An 18093-nucleotide genomic window follows, 5' to 3' on the forward strand; every position below is an offset into this window, starting at 1 on the left:
AAAAATAGCATTTATTGAATGAACCAATTTACTGAATGTGTTGAATATATTAATTGTATTTCCCTATATTTGTCCCTTTCTTCTAGGCTTGTTGTGCTGAATATATTGTAGGACCGCAAATCTTTGTCATAGTACAGTGCTCAATGCATACTCAGAAGCACTGATAGGACTTCGGGGTAAAACTGTATAATGTTTAAATGTTTTTAGAAAAAAAACATTTTTTCTTTAATGGAGCACTTTATCACTTTCTCCAAAATGTCTCAAAGTGTGTTGTAGATATGTATTCTTCTGAGATGCTGACACTTACGTAGCATTCATAGAGTGCATAGTAATATCTACAAATGACATAAATTGCATGCTACTGTGTTTTTGGGACTATGATTTGGGAAAGAAAGACAGTCCAAGATATTGGACTGTACACCCTTCTGTAAATGGTGTCATAACATTCTTAAACCACCAGAGTAGCAACAAGGCATTTGCTTTAACAAAGCTTGAAAGGACAACACCTGTGAAAGTGCAGTACCTCATCCATTCTGCAGGACAGTATAAATGCTCAAATACTGGAATATGCAGCCTTCTTTACAGGCTGCTCTACAGACAGTTAAATACTTTTTAGGTGCGTTGAAGCAGAACACATGCCAGTCAATTTGAGTACAGTAAACTCCCACAAATGGCAGTGCCTTGAAGGCCTGATAATCTGCTTTGTGATGCTTTTTCAAGAAAGCAAAAAGGGAACTGAGGCACCGCCCACCTGATGTTACTTCACAGCTTAGTCTACAAGTTATTGATGTAGCTGTCACTTCTGCAGTGAAAAGGATGGACTTCAATTTGGACTCAATCTCCTGTGCTACATTGTAACTGGATCTCACCCTTCTCTCTTCAACAGTGGCAGGAGGCTCTGTCACAGATCTGCTTAAAACACCAAACATCTAGTGCATCCGTTCATCAGTCTTCTCCAGGATGCTTCCCCCATGGACATCTTTACCTAAATCTTCTATAGCAGGGCTCAATTAGGATCTTTTCCTCTAGTGGTCTGGGACATGATTCATCCCCTTCCTACGGGCTGGCTGCAACTCACTTACTCTCAGAAACTCACCACATTCAAGTTCCAATTCTACATTAGCCTCTCAACTATGTAAAGCGTCTCATGCAAGGTCAGCATTTCAGGTGATGGCTGTAAATGTCAGTAATGGTTCTTCATCATAAATGGGATGGTGTTTCTCTCTCTTCCTCCTGGGATACTGTGTCTACCCTGGTGGAAATTCAGTTGTTTGTTAGCTCACCAAGCTGATTTTTCCATGGAGTGCAAATGTTTCATTACCATTCTAAGCAACGTCATCCATGCGACCTCGAATCAAAGCACTGGCGGTCTGCTCCGTTCCGAATTTATATAATCCTCTGGTGTGGTGGATCTTGTCACTTCCAGTTCTGTTTTTTTAATCAAACAGGATTGATGGCAAACTGTGTTTGTTAATGGAGTCCCATATTGAGAACCAGGCTTCCAGAAATTCTCTTCCATGTCTGTTGTTCACTTGTCAGTATAGTCACTTTGTCCCAGTAGAAGTGATGGCCTTCATTATCTGTATGTATCAAGACAAGTGAATATTGGTCATAACAAGGTGTAGAGCTGGCTGAACACAGCAGGCCAAGCAGCATCAGAGGAGCAGGAAGGCTGATGTTTTGGGTCTGGGCCCAGAAAGGTCCAGACCCGAAACATCGGCTTTCCTGCACCTCTGATGCTGCTTGGCCTGCTGTGTTCATCCAGCTCTACACCTTGCAATCTCAGATTCTCCAGCATCAGCAGTTCCCACTATCTCTGAATATTGGTCGTGTCTTCCTACTGCTAGCTGGTATTTGTGCATCCTGGTCATCAGTTTCTTCCACGTTTGTCCAATGTGATGTTCATTGCACTAACTGATGGAAATTATTTGGGAATTGAAAGCATAAACGCAGAAGGAGAAAGTCAGGTTGAGGAGGAAAACAGTAGTTTCATGATCACAACGTCTGTCGCCTCCACGTCATGTCGGATCTCAGGGTGGATGTGAGGACAGAGATGGGAAGGTACTGATACCAGTAAATACATTTGCTCCTCTCAGTAATACTGGTTGCCACCAGTTGTGTTGCAACTAGCCCTATGCCCTTTGGTTCAGAGTAACATCTCCTCTGTCAGCCTGAGAGGATGGATTCATAATAGCATTCCCTCAGACACCATCTCTCTACTGCTCCTTCTTATGGACATGTCTTGGAAGATAAAGCACAGAATGACAATCATTGCATGGATAATGGGAACTGCAGATGCTGGAGAATCCAAGATAACAAAGTGTGAAGCTGGATGAACACAGCAGGCCAAGCAACATCTCATGAGCACAAAAGCTGACGTTTTGGGCCTTGACCCTTCATCAGAGAGCTCTCTGATGAAGGGTCTAGGCCCGAAATGTCAGCTTTTGTGCTCCTGAGATGCTGCTTGGCCTGCTGTGTTCATCCAGCTTCACACTTTGTTGTCAATCATTGCATGGAACTGAGTTTGGGTAAGTTGCTTATCATGGAATAGCTGGGGACAGTGGGAGGTTGACATCTGAGGCTGGCAGCAATACAGAGTGGACTATGTGAATATTAGAGGTGATGTTGCTGAGTGAGTGATGCATTGTCAACATAATAAGCTGGTAGCATGATGGATAAGTACATTCACTGCCCTTCAGCAGACATGTGAAGTCATTAAACGTTTGCATTCCTCTTGTCAGATCCGCAAGTCTGGACTTTAGGCTTTTCACAGCATCTTGACAGTGTGGACACAGGCTCTTTGGTCCAACAGGCCAACACTGAACCTCAGAGCATCCCACCCAGACCCATCTCCCTAATCTATAGACCCCTTAACACTACAGGCAATTTAGCATGGCTAATTCACCCTAACCTGCACATCTTTGGACTGTAGGAGGAAACCGGAGCACCCGGAGGAAACCCACGCAGACAAGGGGAGAATGTGCAAACTCCACACAGACAGTCACCCAAGGCTGGAATCAAACCTGGGTCCCTGGCGCTGTGAGGCAGCAGTGCTAACCACTGAGCCACCATGCTACCCATACCTTTTACCTTGCTTGCCATTCTCCCACTCCCTTTGGGGGCTCTTCTGGCCTGTCCATGGAAACCTGGTGTCTATCCTTGAATTTGAGTCCAACACCAGTGTATTCAGCGTGGCATCCATGAATCTTGAAGCCCTCTCCCTGGCCCAGTGTTCGGTTCCCTCAATTTGTCATTATGAGTTACTTTCAGCCTTTTGTTATTCAGTGCATCTGTCTTTTAAGAGGGTTGGAATGACTCGAAGAGCTGAAGTCTAGTTAGAACTTTTACTAGCCTTACATAACATTAACCTCCAGTTGTTCCGACAGCTGGCCAGTAGCGTGGATCACGCTGGGCTGTGAGTAGCAATTATTTAAATGAAGGGTGAGCACAAAATTTGACTGTTGTCTATTTCTACCAGAACCAGCATGGGTAAGTCATGAATTGTGATTCCTGCTGTTGAAAACTGGGATAAACCAATACGTTTTTCTAATCTTCTGTGTTCAGCATCCGGCAGTCAATTCAATGATGTGTATTACAATTTCATGCGATTGTTTCCTGCTAGTTTTTTTTAAATTCAGCTGTCTTTGCTGATGAATCCTTTGTTTACTTACTACATTGCCTCTCATTTTCACTTTTACAGCAAGACAAAAAGTCCAAGTGTGCTCAATGCTATGTTTCTCTTGTCTTGCTCTTGGTGTTGCCAATCACCAACAGATGTTCTTGTTTCTCTCCACAGTTGATTACTCAAGGAATTTAGTTATTTCTTAACAATCATTTGTAAAAATTCTTCTCATGTTCCAATTTCCTCAAAATATTCTTATTAGCTGACTATTGTACATCTCTTCCTCATTGCACATATCAGAAGCTATGGCTTTCTCAAAGGCAAGAGCAACTTGTTGCAATTTCAAACTTGAGATGTCAACATGAGATTCTCACTAGGCAGTGGCAGGATGCCTTGTAACAAGGATTATTGCTTGTTAAAAGCATCGCTAGCAAAGAATCATGTCTCTTTATATGCACATTCTTATTCTATTGCCTGCTGCAAGCAACTGGATGTCAGTTTCCAACATGAAAGTAAAAGTGTAAACTTTCCGATACTTTAGCTCACTGCTTGTCCCTCCTGACTGCCATTTGTGATACTTGGTAACAACAGGGCATGTTCCATGGGTACTGGCTGCATGCAATCTATATGTACGAAGCTTGGCACTTGACAAATCTCAGCCTGTTAGAACCTCATGGCACCTCTCACCATATGCAGGACACTTTTACAATTCAAATCAGCATTTTGGGATACAATTCAGTAATATACTACTGCAAGGACTCTCTGTGTCATGGAATCAGAAATAATGGGAACTGCAGATGCTGGAGAATCCAAAATAACAAAGTGTGAAGCTGGATGAACACAGCAGACCAAGCGGCATCTCAGGAGCACAAAAGCTGACGTTTTGGGCCTAGACCCTTCATCAGAGAGGGGGATGGGGAGAGGGTTCTGAAATAAATAGGGAGAGAGGGGGAGGAGGTGGACCCGAAGATGGAGAGAATAGAAGATAGGTGGAGAGGAGAGTATAGGTGGGGAGGTAGGGAGGGGATAGGTCAGTCCAGGGAAGACGGGCAGGTCAAGGAGGTGGGATGAGGTTAGTAGGTAGGAAATGGAGGTGCAGCTTGAGGTGGGAGGAAGGGATAGGTGAGAGGAAGAACAGGCGGGGGCAGGCTGGGTGGTTTTGGGATGCAGTGGGGGAAGGGGAGATTTTGAAACTTGTGAAGTCCACATTGATACCATTGGGCTGCAGGGTTCCCAAGAGGAATATGAGTTGCTGTTCCTGCAACCTTCGGGTGGTAGTCATGGGCTGGACTAGGCTGCATTTCAAGACTGCTTGCTCAGTTTCTGAGTGCATGCTCACTTACCACCTTCCAGGATACCCATGTTTATATGATAAAGTTTATATGACAAAGACACTGCACTTACGGTATGTTGATAGATACATGTCAAAGACTAAGTAGACTTGTCTTCAATAAAGTCATGGAGATACCCATCAGTCAAGTGTTTCCAGCACAATAAATTGAGGATAATCTCTGATACCAAGCAGAAGCTGAGCTAGGTTGTGTGTCAGTCGGTGTGCTCTCGGTCAGGGGGTCCATGCCTCTGCAGCTTGGGTAGTTGATCACAGTCAGCCTTGTGGCTCCTTAGCACCTAGTCTGAAGATTAGCGCTAATGTGGTTGGGGAAATGTGCATGAATCAGTCAGGATTATGGGCATTTCTTGTTTGGAGCTGTCCAGTTGGGTCACTCAAGGAGGTGGGACAGCCAGTCTATAAGGTCTGTCCAACAAAGGCAAGGGATAGGAGGGCTGGGGTAAACAGATATCCATGCTTCAGGAGAAAGACTGGAGAATCTAACCGTAGGAATTGGGTGCTACAGGCTGGGATGCAGGGGAGAATGACAATTGTGAAAGGGGACAACTGTACATATCAGGGAGGGTATGTTAAACATTGTGAGAAAATGTCATGTGAGTTGGGGGAATCTCTTTACAGCAAGGATCACCTTGACTTCCAGGGATCTTACATGGTCCCTTCATATGCCAGGGGAGGGAGGAAGGATACGCAGGTGTGGGTTCATATACACATATCGAGGTAAAAGGCCCTTCTACCCTTTGGGTATCCTGAGAGAAGATTTCTGAGGAGCTGTGTGTAATTCGTCCTTCAGCTGAGTGCAAACTGGTACAGTCCTATCTCCTTGTGAGGAAGAGGCACCTGGAATAAGGTCAAGTGCCCCATAACCGCTACCCCCCACCATCCCACACCCTGTTGCCATTGCTGATGAGGATTAATGACTAGAGTGATACAGTGTAGGCCCGTGCACATATCTAACAAGTCCTGAGACTGCTTGATGTGGCAGCCACTATTGTAAATTTGAAGGTAGCCAGAAAATTGTATGTTTGAGGCAGCTGGCACTCCCAGATGGCAGCTGCAATGCTGCAGCCTCTGGACTGTGAAGGCTATTGCTTCCCACATACCCGCCTCATGCTCTTGTGTATCCTAGTGCATGTCTATGACATCCCTGACTTTGGACACCACAGGATCCTGTTCCAGTCTGAGGCTCAGCAGGTGCCTACACTCTGGCAGTTATCCAAGTTCCAGCAGCGTAGGAAGTTTCTTCCTTAGCCAGGTATAGAAACTTGGTGGCGATGTGCTCAGCAGATTCTGTGCCTGATTGATTTAGCCAAGTACCTAGATAGTTTCAAACATCCAAGCCGGTGGAGGGTACCAGGGTACAGTAATGCCAGTGTTTCCTCTGAAGTTTTGGACTTCTTTCAGTGTACAAAACCATTTCTTGTGGGCCTGCCCTCTTGATTGTCAAGACAGTGGAAATCAGACTTGACCCTCTACAAAATGCAAAACAGAGAAGATGACACGGCTGTGGATTGGAAATGGCGCACAATCACACTGACAGCAGGGTTACAGTGAGAGTTGCAGTGGAGTGAAGAGTGAGACTTAATCAGGTGACGGGACACGGATGTTTTGGCATTGTTACAGGAGCAGTCCTGGTTTTCTCCTGTTAGGGACAAGCTTCATTTCTCATGGAGGGTTAGGAACCTAACATCAGGCATCATACGACCACTGAGCCAGGCAATCTTTGCTCTATTAAGAGCTGTTTTTCCTGGAATGAGAGAAAGGGAGGGATTAAGTGAGATAAAATGGCTGATGCAGCTGTTAGTGCTGGTGCACGTGGGGGAAAAGTAGTGATCTGTCCTGAGTGAGTGAGTGACCAGGCAGTGCAGACGGTATATAAAGTTAGTAATCTGGGATACTGGGGTGGTGAGAGTGAATGAGGGAAGCTGTTGTATGCAACACTGGGAGTCAGAGAGCAAGAGTCTTATTGGGAGATGGAGTGGGTGTCAGGTACCAGACAGGAGCCTGTGGCACTTACTGTGGTGGGGTCAAGAAGGTCATTGACATTCTTCCTGCATACCTGGCATCCATCCAGATTGCACAGACGGCACTGACCCAGATGGTGGCCTAAGCCCAGGGTGGCAGGGTCTGGTACAGTGTTTTCTGCCAGTCCTGTAGAAGATGATGGCCTTTACTTGATCATGTCCAAGGATCTCTAAGTTCCTGTCGGAGAATCACAGTGCCAATTTCCCCTGGTCTGACATACTTCTGAATTAATCTGGTTTTAACCAGGGCAGCTTCAAAATGCTTCCAGTGTTTCCAGGTACACAACAGCTTTTCCAATATGGCATGGGTGCAAGGGATTCCAATCTATCCCAGGATAATCGGTGAGTGGAAGTTCTTCTGGGTAGGGTGAGCAGTAGAATCAGGAGGTGAGGTATGTCATGGGGTGGAGTAGGTAGTTAATGAGGTAAGCTTGATACAATGCCCTGGGAAATCTCAACAGGCCTCGTGGAGAAAAGCCCTCCTTGAAACTCAGTGAAATTTGCACAGCCAAAATACAGTAAGATCCAGCCCCACATTTATGTTGTCTTTACCTTTTATTGTTTTGTCTATGCTCCAGCTTCCCCATCCACATAGAATACTGGCTCGATGTAGCTTTTAATTTTATTTGGTTTTCAATGGAGGTGTTTTTATTTCTGAAGAGCTCTGACATTTTTGTGAATGTTTGTTTTGGAAGTGTTATGTGATCCTTGATGTTGTAACCACTTTCCCTATCAGATGCTAAGTAAATCACTTGATGTGTTTTATTTCTTATGATTCTGCCATTGCTTTAAGTGTAATCCTTTTCTTTGTTATTGTAATGCACGCAGTTTTGCAACAATTTAATGATCATCAATATTTGTTATTGTTTGCTACAACTAGGATTGCTGTAGACCTTCCTCACTATATGCATTATTTGTTATGTTGGTTATTACATAAAATTAAGACTCATGGGACTGATGCTCCAGAACTAGCCATGCTACTGGATAAACTGTTCCAGTACAGCTACAGCACTGGCATCTACCCGGTAATGCAGAAAATTGTCCAGGTACGTCTTGTCCACAAAAAACAGGACAATCTTTTGTAACGTCAGTCTATTCTAGGTCATCATTAAATTGATGGAAAGGATTGTTGACAGTGCTACTAAGTGTCACTTATTCAGCAATAACCTGCCAACAGATGCTCAGCTTGGGTTCCACCAGGGCTATTTATCTCATAATCTCATGACGTTGTGTTCCAGATATGAACAAAAAGAGCTGAAATCAATTAGATAAAGTGAGGGTGACTGACTTTGATATCAAGATAGAACTTGACAGCTTGAGGCGTTAAGGAACCCTAGCAAAACTGAAGAAATTAGGAATCGGGATTAAAACTCTCCACTGGCTGAAGTCATATTTAACCAAAAAAAAGCTGTGGCTGTTTGAAGTCAATCATATCAGAACAGTAAATAGTGAGGAGGATAGCTGTAAACTGCAGGACGATGCCAACAAACTGAGCAGCCAGGAAGAAAAAGTGACAAATGGAATTGAACCTGGGAAAGTATGATGTAATGCATTTGTGGAGGGCTGAAAAGTAAGGAATTACATGATGGTTAGTAGGGCTCTGGAAAGTACTGTAGATCAGACAGCCCTTGGTATGCACATCTGCAAATCCATGTAGGTAGCAGGGTACAAAAACAAAGTTGCTAGAAAAGCTGAGCAGGTCTGGCAGCATCTGTGGAGGAAAAAACAGAGCTTTCTGATGTAGGGTCATCGGATCCAAAAGGTTAACGTTGTTTCTTCCTCCACAGATGCTTCCAGATCTGCTCAGCTTTTCCGGGGACCCCTCCCTACCTACACTCACCTCTACTGGCTCCATCCCCTCCTCTTTAACTTGTTTGTCTCCTCTCCACCTATCTTCTCCTCTATTCATCTTCGATCCGCCTCCCTCTGTCCCTATTTATTTCTGAACCCTCTCCCCCTCCCCCATTTCTGATGAAGGGTCTAGGCCCGAAACATCAGCTTTTCTGCTCCTAAGATGCTGCTTGGCCTGCTGTGTTCATCAGCTCTATACTTTGTTATCTTGGATTCTCCAGCATCTGCAGTTCCCATTATCTAGGGTTGATAGATAAGTGGTTAAGAAGGCTTAGGGAATACTTGATTTTCTTAGATGAACCACAGAATATAAGAACATAGAGATTATGCTAGAACTGTAAAAAACACTGGTTTGGAATATAACTGAGGTGTACATGCAGTTCTGGACACTACATTAGAGTAAGGATATGACTGCACTGGAAGGATGCAGATGGACCAGAATACTGCCTGGGGCCAGAGGGTCTGAGGTGTGAGCAAATGTTGGAAGGCCAGGATTGTTTTTCTTGGAATAGAAAAGTTGAGAGGGGATAAAAGACAAACTGCTGGAGAAGCTCAACAGAACTGGCAGCAGCTGTGGAGAAAGAAAAACAGAGTTAATATTCTAAGTTCAGAAAGACTCTTCTTCAGAACTTTCCCAAATGCTGTCTGATCTGCTTAAGTTTCTACAGGACATTCTGTTTATATTTCAGATTTCCAGCATCCACAGTATTTTATTTTTCTTTGAAGGTTGAGAGGGGGCATGATAAAGTAGTGTAAGATAATGAGGGAAATATAACGGATGGATAGAAAAAATGTTTTCTTCCATCAGTGAAGGGCTCATAATGGGAGCATAGATTTAACACAACCGGTAGAGGCCGAGGGCATTTGAGTGAAATTTTTCACGAGAGAACTTATTACTTGAAATGGTGGCTGAATAAAATGCTGCTGTAACATTTAAGATATTTAGATAACTTTTACATTACCCAAGTCTCTAAGGCTACAGGCCAAGAGCTGAAAAATGGGATTAGTGTAGTCAGATCACTGTTGACCAGTGCAGCCACTATGGGCAGAACGGCCTTGGTCTGTGCTGTAAATGTCAATGAGTCTGTGAGTCACATCTACCCCATCAAAAGACATCAGAATTCTAAAGCTCTCTGTTAGGTAACCCCTCAGGCCTTTATATCAAGGAGATATATCTTCTAGACTATCCTTGTCTATTCTGTTACCTTTGCAATGAATTCAATAAGATTGAAATTCAATACTTATTATTTTGATCCATTTCAGAAACAGTGTGTTGTACATTATCTGTACACTGTAGGACTAAAACCACAGTTAGCTTTAGATAAAACTGCTATTAAGCTATGTAAACTTAACAGAGTGCTCGCTGCTTCATGAGACATTCTGAAATCTCTGATTGACAATGAGCTGTGAGACTCGATCTGATCATACATCATACTCAGTTTGAGTTCCTTATTCTGTACAGTTTCAGAATAACTCAGGATATTATTGCCAAGAGAGTAGAAACAAGTTACTTCACTAATTGCGGATAATATATGATGATTCGTACCTCAAAATCAAGATCGGAGTACCTCACTCTTTTCCTCTGTGAAAATAACAAACAGATGAAATTAGTTAGCACATAAGTTTTTGGGAAGGAATTTATCAAATTTATTAATGCAATTCCCCTCCCACTTTTTTTTTAGCTTTCCTTGCACAATACATCAAATCCACAGGAACAGAAGGGCAACCCCTGATACCTGGGATGTAGATAAATGCACTTGTGAAAACACTTTATCTCTTGCCCCTGGTTGACTGTGCAGCCAATTGCCTCATGTTGGCACATTAACATGCACCACCAGATTTTAAAATGTTGACAGATGACTTGATGGTAGTTCTACATGTTGTTTTTGTTCTCCTTATCACACAGCTTCTTCATGAAGGGCTACCCTCACATGTGTATTTCCTTGAATATTGAATATTAAGGAATGGTCTAATAAGAGCGTTTAAGTTGGTTAAAGGATTGATAAAATAAAGAAATCAGAACATGGGGGCATACCCATAAAATGAGTTCCATGCCCTTCATAAGTGATGTCAGGAAACAACCCATTCAATTCTGGTCTCCCTGCTTTAGGAAAAATGTTGTTGAACTTTAAAGGGTTTAGAAAAGATTTACAAGGATGTTGCTGGGACTAGAGGGTTTCAGGTATAGGGAGAGACTGAATAGACTGGGGGTCTTTTCACTGGAGTGCCAGAGGTTGAGGGGTGACCTTATAGAGGTTTGTAAAATGATGACAGCCACGGATTAGGTGAATAGCCAAGGTTTCTTCCCAGGATAGGGGAGTCCAAAACTAGAAGGCATAGGTTTAAGATGAGAGGGGCAAGGATTAAAAGGGACCCAAGGGTAAAATGTTTTCACGCATAGGGCAGTGTGCGTATAGAACGAGCTGCCACAAGAGGTGGTGGAGGTAGGTACCATTAAAACATTTAAAAGGCATCAAGGTGGGTACCTGAATAGAAAGGGTTTAGAGGGATAAGAGCCAAATGCTAGAAAATGGGACTGGATCAGTTTAGGATAGCTCGTCAGTTTAGGATAGTTGGACTGAAGGATCTGTTTCTGCACTCTATTACCGCATGGCCATAATTCTGAACTTTCTCTTGCAAAACTATTGAGGTCTGAATCAGTTAAACATTTCAAATCTGAGAGCGTCATACTGTACACAGGTACATTAGGTTGAAACCTTCTAGAACATAGAACAGTACAGCACAGAACAGGCCCTTCAGCCCACGATGTTGTGCTGACCATTGATCCTCATGTATGCACCCTCAAATTTCTGTGACCATATGCATGTCCAGCAGTCTCTTAAATGACCCCAATGACCTTGCTTCCACAACTGCTGCTGGCAACGCATTCCATGCTCTCACAACTCTCTGTGTAAAGAACCCGCCTCTGACATCCCCTCTATACTTTCCTCCAAGCAGCTTAAAACTATGACCCCTCGTGTTAGCCATTTCTGCCCTGGGAAATAGTCTCTGGCTATCAACTCTATCTATGCCTCTCATTATCTTGTATACCTCAATTAGGTCCCCTCTCCTCCTCCTTTTCTCCAATGAAAAAAGTCCGAGCTCAGTCAACCTCTCTTCATAAGATAAGCCCTCCAGTCCAGGCAGCATCCTGTGCTGGGTTCTTCTGTGCTAGGTTATCCCAGAAGCTTAATATTTTTGTAAGGGAACATTAATAAAGGTTACAAAATCAGATCAGGCAGACTTAAGAGCAGCTATAGAATGGCTAAACTTGTTTATGGGTTCAGTCCAGGTCTCAGGTTCCAGGATCAAATGACGGAGGATGATACTTAAACATACCAGAATTACAGTCTTTTACAATCTCATGTGAACTTGAATCCATGCTTGTAAAAACCCATTGGCTCAAGAACCATTGTAGCACTCAGTCATAAAAGCAATAAACCCTTGAGGTCATGGTGGCACAGAGGCCAGTACTGCTGCCTCAAAGCTTCAGGAGCCCAGGTTCTATTCAAGCCGCAGGTGAATGCGTGTCTGAAGTTTGCACCTTCTTCCCATGTCTGTGTGTTTGCTCTGGTTTCCTCCCACAATCCAAAGATGAACAGGTTAGGCAGTTTGGCTATGCTAAATTGCTAATAGTGTCCAGGGATATGTAGGCTAGGTAGATTAACCATGGGAAATGTAGGGTTATGGGGAGGGTGTTGGGGCGGGGGGAGATTCTGTACGGGATGCTCTTCGGATAGTTGGTGTGGACTCAATGGGCCAAATAGCTTCTTTCCACATGGTAGGGATTCTACGAATGTGTAGATGGATACGTGATTTACAGGCTCAAGCCAAGAGCACACCAGACTGAGCCAATAACAGAGCAAATAAGAAGAGTGAAAATAAGGACTTCTAAACATAGGAATTCACTGGAACTGGAAACTAGATGCAGAGGAGGAATGAAGCAGCTTATAATAAACACTTCAATATATAGTATAGAAAGGGATAATGACATTTACTTTCTGAAAACTGCGAATTTCCACCATGAAGACTTAAACAATCACTGTTCAGGTATAGTTACTGACTTTGTATTGAAGTTCAAAATCTCACACTTCAAATGGACGAGGAAAATTTCATTAATTCACAGGATGAGGGTGTCACTGGGCCAGTTAGCATTTATTGCCCATCCCTAATTGCTCACGGAGCAGTTCAGAATCAACCACATTGTTGAGGGTCTGGAGTCATGTGTAGGCCAAACCAGGTAAGGATGGCAGTTTCCTTCCCGAAAGGACACTAGTGAACTAGATGGGATTTTTCCCCAACAATTGGCTAGGGACTTACGGGTGTCATCAGACTCTTAATTTCAGATAATTATTGAATTCAAATTCCACCATCTGCTGTAGCAGGATTCAAACCTGGGTACCCAAAACATTACCTGGGTCTCTGGATTAACAGTCTAGTTATAATAACAATAGGCCAATGCCTCGCCTGATGTGGAACATGGAAAACATCATATATCAAGTGGATAATAAAATGTGAGGCTGGATGAACACAGCAGGCCCAGCAGCATCTCAGGAGCATAAAAGCTGACGTTTCGGGCCTAGACCCTTCATCAGAGAGGGGGATGGGGTGAGGGTTCTGGAATAAATAGGGAGAGAGGGGGAGGCAGACCGAAGATGGAGAGAAAAGAAGATAGGTGGAGAGTATAGGTGGGGAGGTAGGGAGGGGATAGGTCAGTCCAGGGAAGACGGACAGGTCAAGGAGGTGGGATGAGGTTGGTAGGTAGGAGATGGAGGTGCAGCTTGGGGTGGGAGGAAGGGATGGGTGAGAGGAAGAACAGGTTAGGGAGGCAGAGACAGGTTGGACTGGTTTTGGGATGCAGTGGGTGGAGGGGAAGAGCTGGGCTGGTTGTGTGGTGCAGTGGGGGGAGGGGACGAACTGGGCTGGTTTTGGGATGCGGTGGGGGAAGGGGAGATTTTGAAACTGGTGAAGTCCACATTGATACCATTGGGCTGCAGGGTTCCCAAGTGGTGTATGAGTTGCTGTTCCTGCAGCCTTTGGGTGGCATCATTGTGGCACTGCAGGAGGCCCATGATGGACATGTCATCTAAAGAATGCAGCCCAATGGTATCAATGTGGACTTCACCAGCTTCAAAATCTCCCCTTCCCCCACCGCATCCCAAAACCAGCCCAGTTCGTCCCCTCCCACCACTGCACCACACAACCAGCCCAACACTTCCCCTCCACCTATGCATCCCAAAACCAGTCCAACCTTTCTCTGCCTCCCTAACCTGTTCTTCCTCTCACCCATCCCTTCCTCCCACCCCAAGCCGCACCTCCATCTCCTACCTACCAACCTCATCCCACCTCCTTGACCTGTCCGTCTTCCCTGGACTGACCTATCCCCTCCCTACCTCTCCACCTATATTCTCCTCTCCACCTATCTTCTTTTCTCTCCATCTTCGGTCTGCCTCCCCCTCTCTCCCTATTTATTCCAGAACCCTCACCCCATCCCCTCTCTGATGAAGGTTCTAGGCCCGAAACGTCAGCTTTCATGCTCCTGAGATGCTGCTGGGCCTGCTGTGTTCATCCAGCCTCACATTTTATTATCTTGGATTCTCCAGCATCTGCAGTTCCCATTATCACTGATACATCAAGTGGAGACCAGTTTCCTAACAGGAGGTGGATGAAAACTAGGGAGCAGGCCATGAAGGAGGAATGAAGGGTGAACTATCTAGTAGAAATGCTGGAAGTAAAGGTTTAAACAACAATAGCAGAATAACCACTCCTAAACATAATTAATGCTCCAGTTTCATGTGGGAAATATCAGGACTTTAGATGAGCTATTAAATGTTTAGCAACGTCATAAGAGACAAGATATTGTTCAACATCTGAAGAAGCATGTATTAACCCATTGAACAATGCAACCCCAAAAATATTATAGCTTAAATTACATTCTTTTGGTTTCCTCTCCTGCATGTGCTTGCTCACTTTCAACATGTGACTGCTTTCAATCGTCTTTGCATTTCTCTTTGTTTTCTTGTGGCTTTTCTGTCAATTCCCTCTATAAGGGCCAAGCTCACGAAAACACTGCAGACTGCATTATTGATCAAAGTATTAAATAGGTTAACCACAAGAGTTGGGCATCATCTGGACAGGTTGGGGGTTAGTTGTGGGGATCTGTGCTAATCTCACCATGTTCCTTTCTATCAATCTCTTCTTAAATGTTTGCTATATTTCAGACATTCTTCATTCTAGCCACACAGTGTTCTGTTTTTCCCTCTTGTATTTTTAGGGACAAGCTGAAAACAGAAAATTGAAGAGTAATGACATGAAAGGGAAGCACACACAAAATGAGGCAGTGGTGAATGTCAAAAAGAATGAATAACAGCCATGACAGGGGACAGTAAAATATTGGTAATTTAATCTCCATTAAAGATAGCCATCATTTCCTCATACTTCTTCCCATGATTTCTATGATATTCTTACTATACCTAATCATTGATGTTTACAAAGCCTTACCTTACAGAACTGTAGCCCTCTGGAACTTCCTTTTTTTAATAATTACTTTTTTCACTACTGCCTCTGAGGCAATTTTCGAGAGCAAAGGTATGTGACAGACTCAGGGAAGAACAGGAAACATCTATCTGTTTACTTTCTCCCTGTTGATTGGTGATGGGACATTGTTGCAAGCAAACCATGAGTTCCATGATTATGAAACCACTTTCCATTTGTATTGCTATGTGTGCTGAAAGTTGATGTGGCACTGACAGATATCACAAGAAAGCCTGATAACAGACATTAACTCAAATAAATTTTCCCAACCTGGATCATTGAATAGTGAGCAAAGTTGCCAACTGTGACTAATTTTGTTCTCACTTCACATCACTAACACTGAGGCTAATTGCAGAATCCTCCGTGATATCAAGATCAGCTATTTACGCATGTATCAGGAATTAAATTTGAGCCATCACTGATCTGCATAAATTGACATTACATGACAACGTCCATGTCTTTGGATAGCTTCTTAGTTGCACGGACAGATCAATTGTCTAGAATGTTCTCTATTAAGAGCAACTTGCATTGACATAAATAAGCGTCTTTGTAGGAGTGTAATCTGAAAAAAAATGACACCTCGGAAAGATGACAAAGTGGTGGGTCAAGGAAAGATATTTTAAGTTGTGATGTACAGGAAGAAAGCTGGAGAAACAAAGTGGGTTAAAAACAGAACTCGAGAGTTCAGGATCTAGATAGCAGAAGGGGCTGCTGTCCATTGTGAAGCAAAACATGTACGGTCAAATAGAGACAAAAGTTTAAGCAGAGTTTAGATTTATAGGGCAGTGGAGCTGGTGGTGAAGAAGTACTGAAGGTTGAGATGATCGAGGAATTTTAATGAGGAATTGAACACTACTGTTCGAAGCCTGTTCTGGCTATCTCTATAGTATAGTGGTCAGTAACCTTCCCTGCCATGTGGGAGACCAGGGTTCAATTCCTTGCTGTTCTGAGTTAAGGGTCACTGATCCAAAACATTAACATTAACACTGCTTTTTCCTTCACAGATGCTACCAAACCTGCTGAGCTTTTCCAGCAACTTTGCTTTTGTCCCTGATTTAGGGCATCTGCAGTTCCTTCGGTTGAAACTGCTGCTAGTAGGAGTTGAACACTACGCTTAGAACTGCAGTAGTTCAAGGAAAATGTCCATTTAAACTTTCTTACAGCAACTACAAATGAATAACACAAATGGCCTTATCATTGTTGCCCAAATCTCAAGAGCAAAAAGAAAAGGCCAAGGTGTGTGTGAACTGCTGAGGTTGAGAATGGGAATGACAGCATTTCGGAGAAGGCTATTTAAAGTTTTGGCAAAGATCTGTAGCTTGGGTTGTGGATGAGGCTGTTGACTTGCTCACCAAGCTGGCTTGTCTTTGTTCAGATATTTTGTCACCATAGTAGGTGATATCATCAGTGGAACCCTCTGATGAAGTGATGTTATTCTGCTCTACTTGGAATTTAAACTGTCTGGTCTGTTATGGCAAGTACTGTCATTTCCAGTTTTGATCTGTATGGGTTTATATATGGGGTCCAATTCCATATGGTCGTTAATTGAAGTATGGGCGGAGAACAATGTTTTTAGGAATTCCTGTGTGTGTCTATGTTTGGCTTGGGCTACTACGGTTACTTTATTATTCTTCACTGCAGCAAGATGCAAATTCAGTTTTGAGGTAACACAAACAGTGATTCAACAGTATTGCAGAAAATGGAAAAGAGGTGGGTGTATAGCGGCTGCCCATTCACTATCACCCATTTTTAATAAATTTAATAATTTTAACCCATGCAGCAGAAAGGCTGATTTTTAGAAAGAAAGTAAATCTCACACCTTCTTTACCTTTTTATACGTTTTTTTTGCATCGCTAAATTTAATGAGCCTGACAAGAACAAAAACATCAACTCAGAATGCCAAATTCAATTCTTCCAATGGCTTTACTCTCAGTTTCAATGAATTATATACAAAATAATTCTTTAGATAATGAACCAGTTAACAGATTATTCTAAAAAGTTTACTCCATCATCTTCTACTCAAACTTACTGGAACCAAAGTCTCTTAGGAAGTTATTCAAATATCACAGGTGCACTGATTTAGAACTTTCATCCACCCAACCACTTGATTACAGTCTTCATCTGAAATCCCAGGGTAAGGTGTCATGTGTTTGGTAGGATAGTAATGAATGGTGGCTAACCTGAAGTACAGAATATCAAAGCTGGGGAATGTTCTCCAATTGCAGAGAGACAGAATAGAGACCAACTGGACTCCCATAGAATTTTCTTTTTCCATAGAATCCCTACAGTGTGGAAGCAGGTCATTTGGCTACACCAACCCTCGAAACAGCATCCCACACTCCCCTAACCTACCCTCCCCTATGTACCCCTGTGACTCTGTATGTTCCTATGGCTTGCCTACCTAGCCTGCACATTTCTAGACACTGTGGGGCAATTGAGCATGGCCAATCCATCTAATTTGCACATCTTTGGACAGTGGGAGGAAACCCACACAGACACAGGGAGAACATTCAAATTCCGCACAGACACTTGCCTAAGGCTGGAATCAAACCTGAGTTCCTAACACTGTGAGACAGCAGTGCTAACCCTGAGCCACCATGCCACCCCCAGAAGGCAGTCCTCCATAGAACCCCAGGGAAGTTATGGCACAGAAACAGACCATTTAGCCATTGCACCAGTACCAATGGAGAAAAGGAAGAAAATTAACTAGTTAT

The 18093-nt window shown here is 43.4% G+C and overlaps 1 protein-coding gene across 13 annotated transcripts in view; it reads right to left on the reverse strand.

Moving 5' to 3' along the window:
* Nucleotides 1–18093, reverse strand: part of LOC125465044 (adhesion G protein-coupled receptor B2) — a 687705-nt gene that overhangs the window by 21162 nt on the left and 648450 nt on the right. For all 13 annotated transcript variants that reach the window (XR_007250162.2, XM_059654252.1, XM_048558109.2 and 10 more), the window contains one exon: nt 10392–10427. Coding sequence is in view for 12 of the 13 variants with exons in the window: in XM_059654252.1 (XP_059510235.1) it covers nt 10392–10427 (36 nt within the window). In the remaining variant the exon portion in view is untranslated. The remainder of the gene's footprint in view (nt 1–10391; nt 10428–18093) is intronic.

This window comes from Stegostoma tigrinum, chromosome 24, assembly GCF_030684315.1.
Source record: "Stegostoma tigrinum isolate sSteTig4 chromosome 24, sSteTig4.hap1, whole genome shotgun sequence".
Classification (NCBI taxonomy): domain Eukaryota; kingdom Metazoa; phylum Chordata; class Chondrichthyes; order Orectolobiformes; family Stegostomatidae; genus Stegostoma; species Stegostoma tigrinum.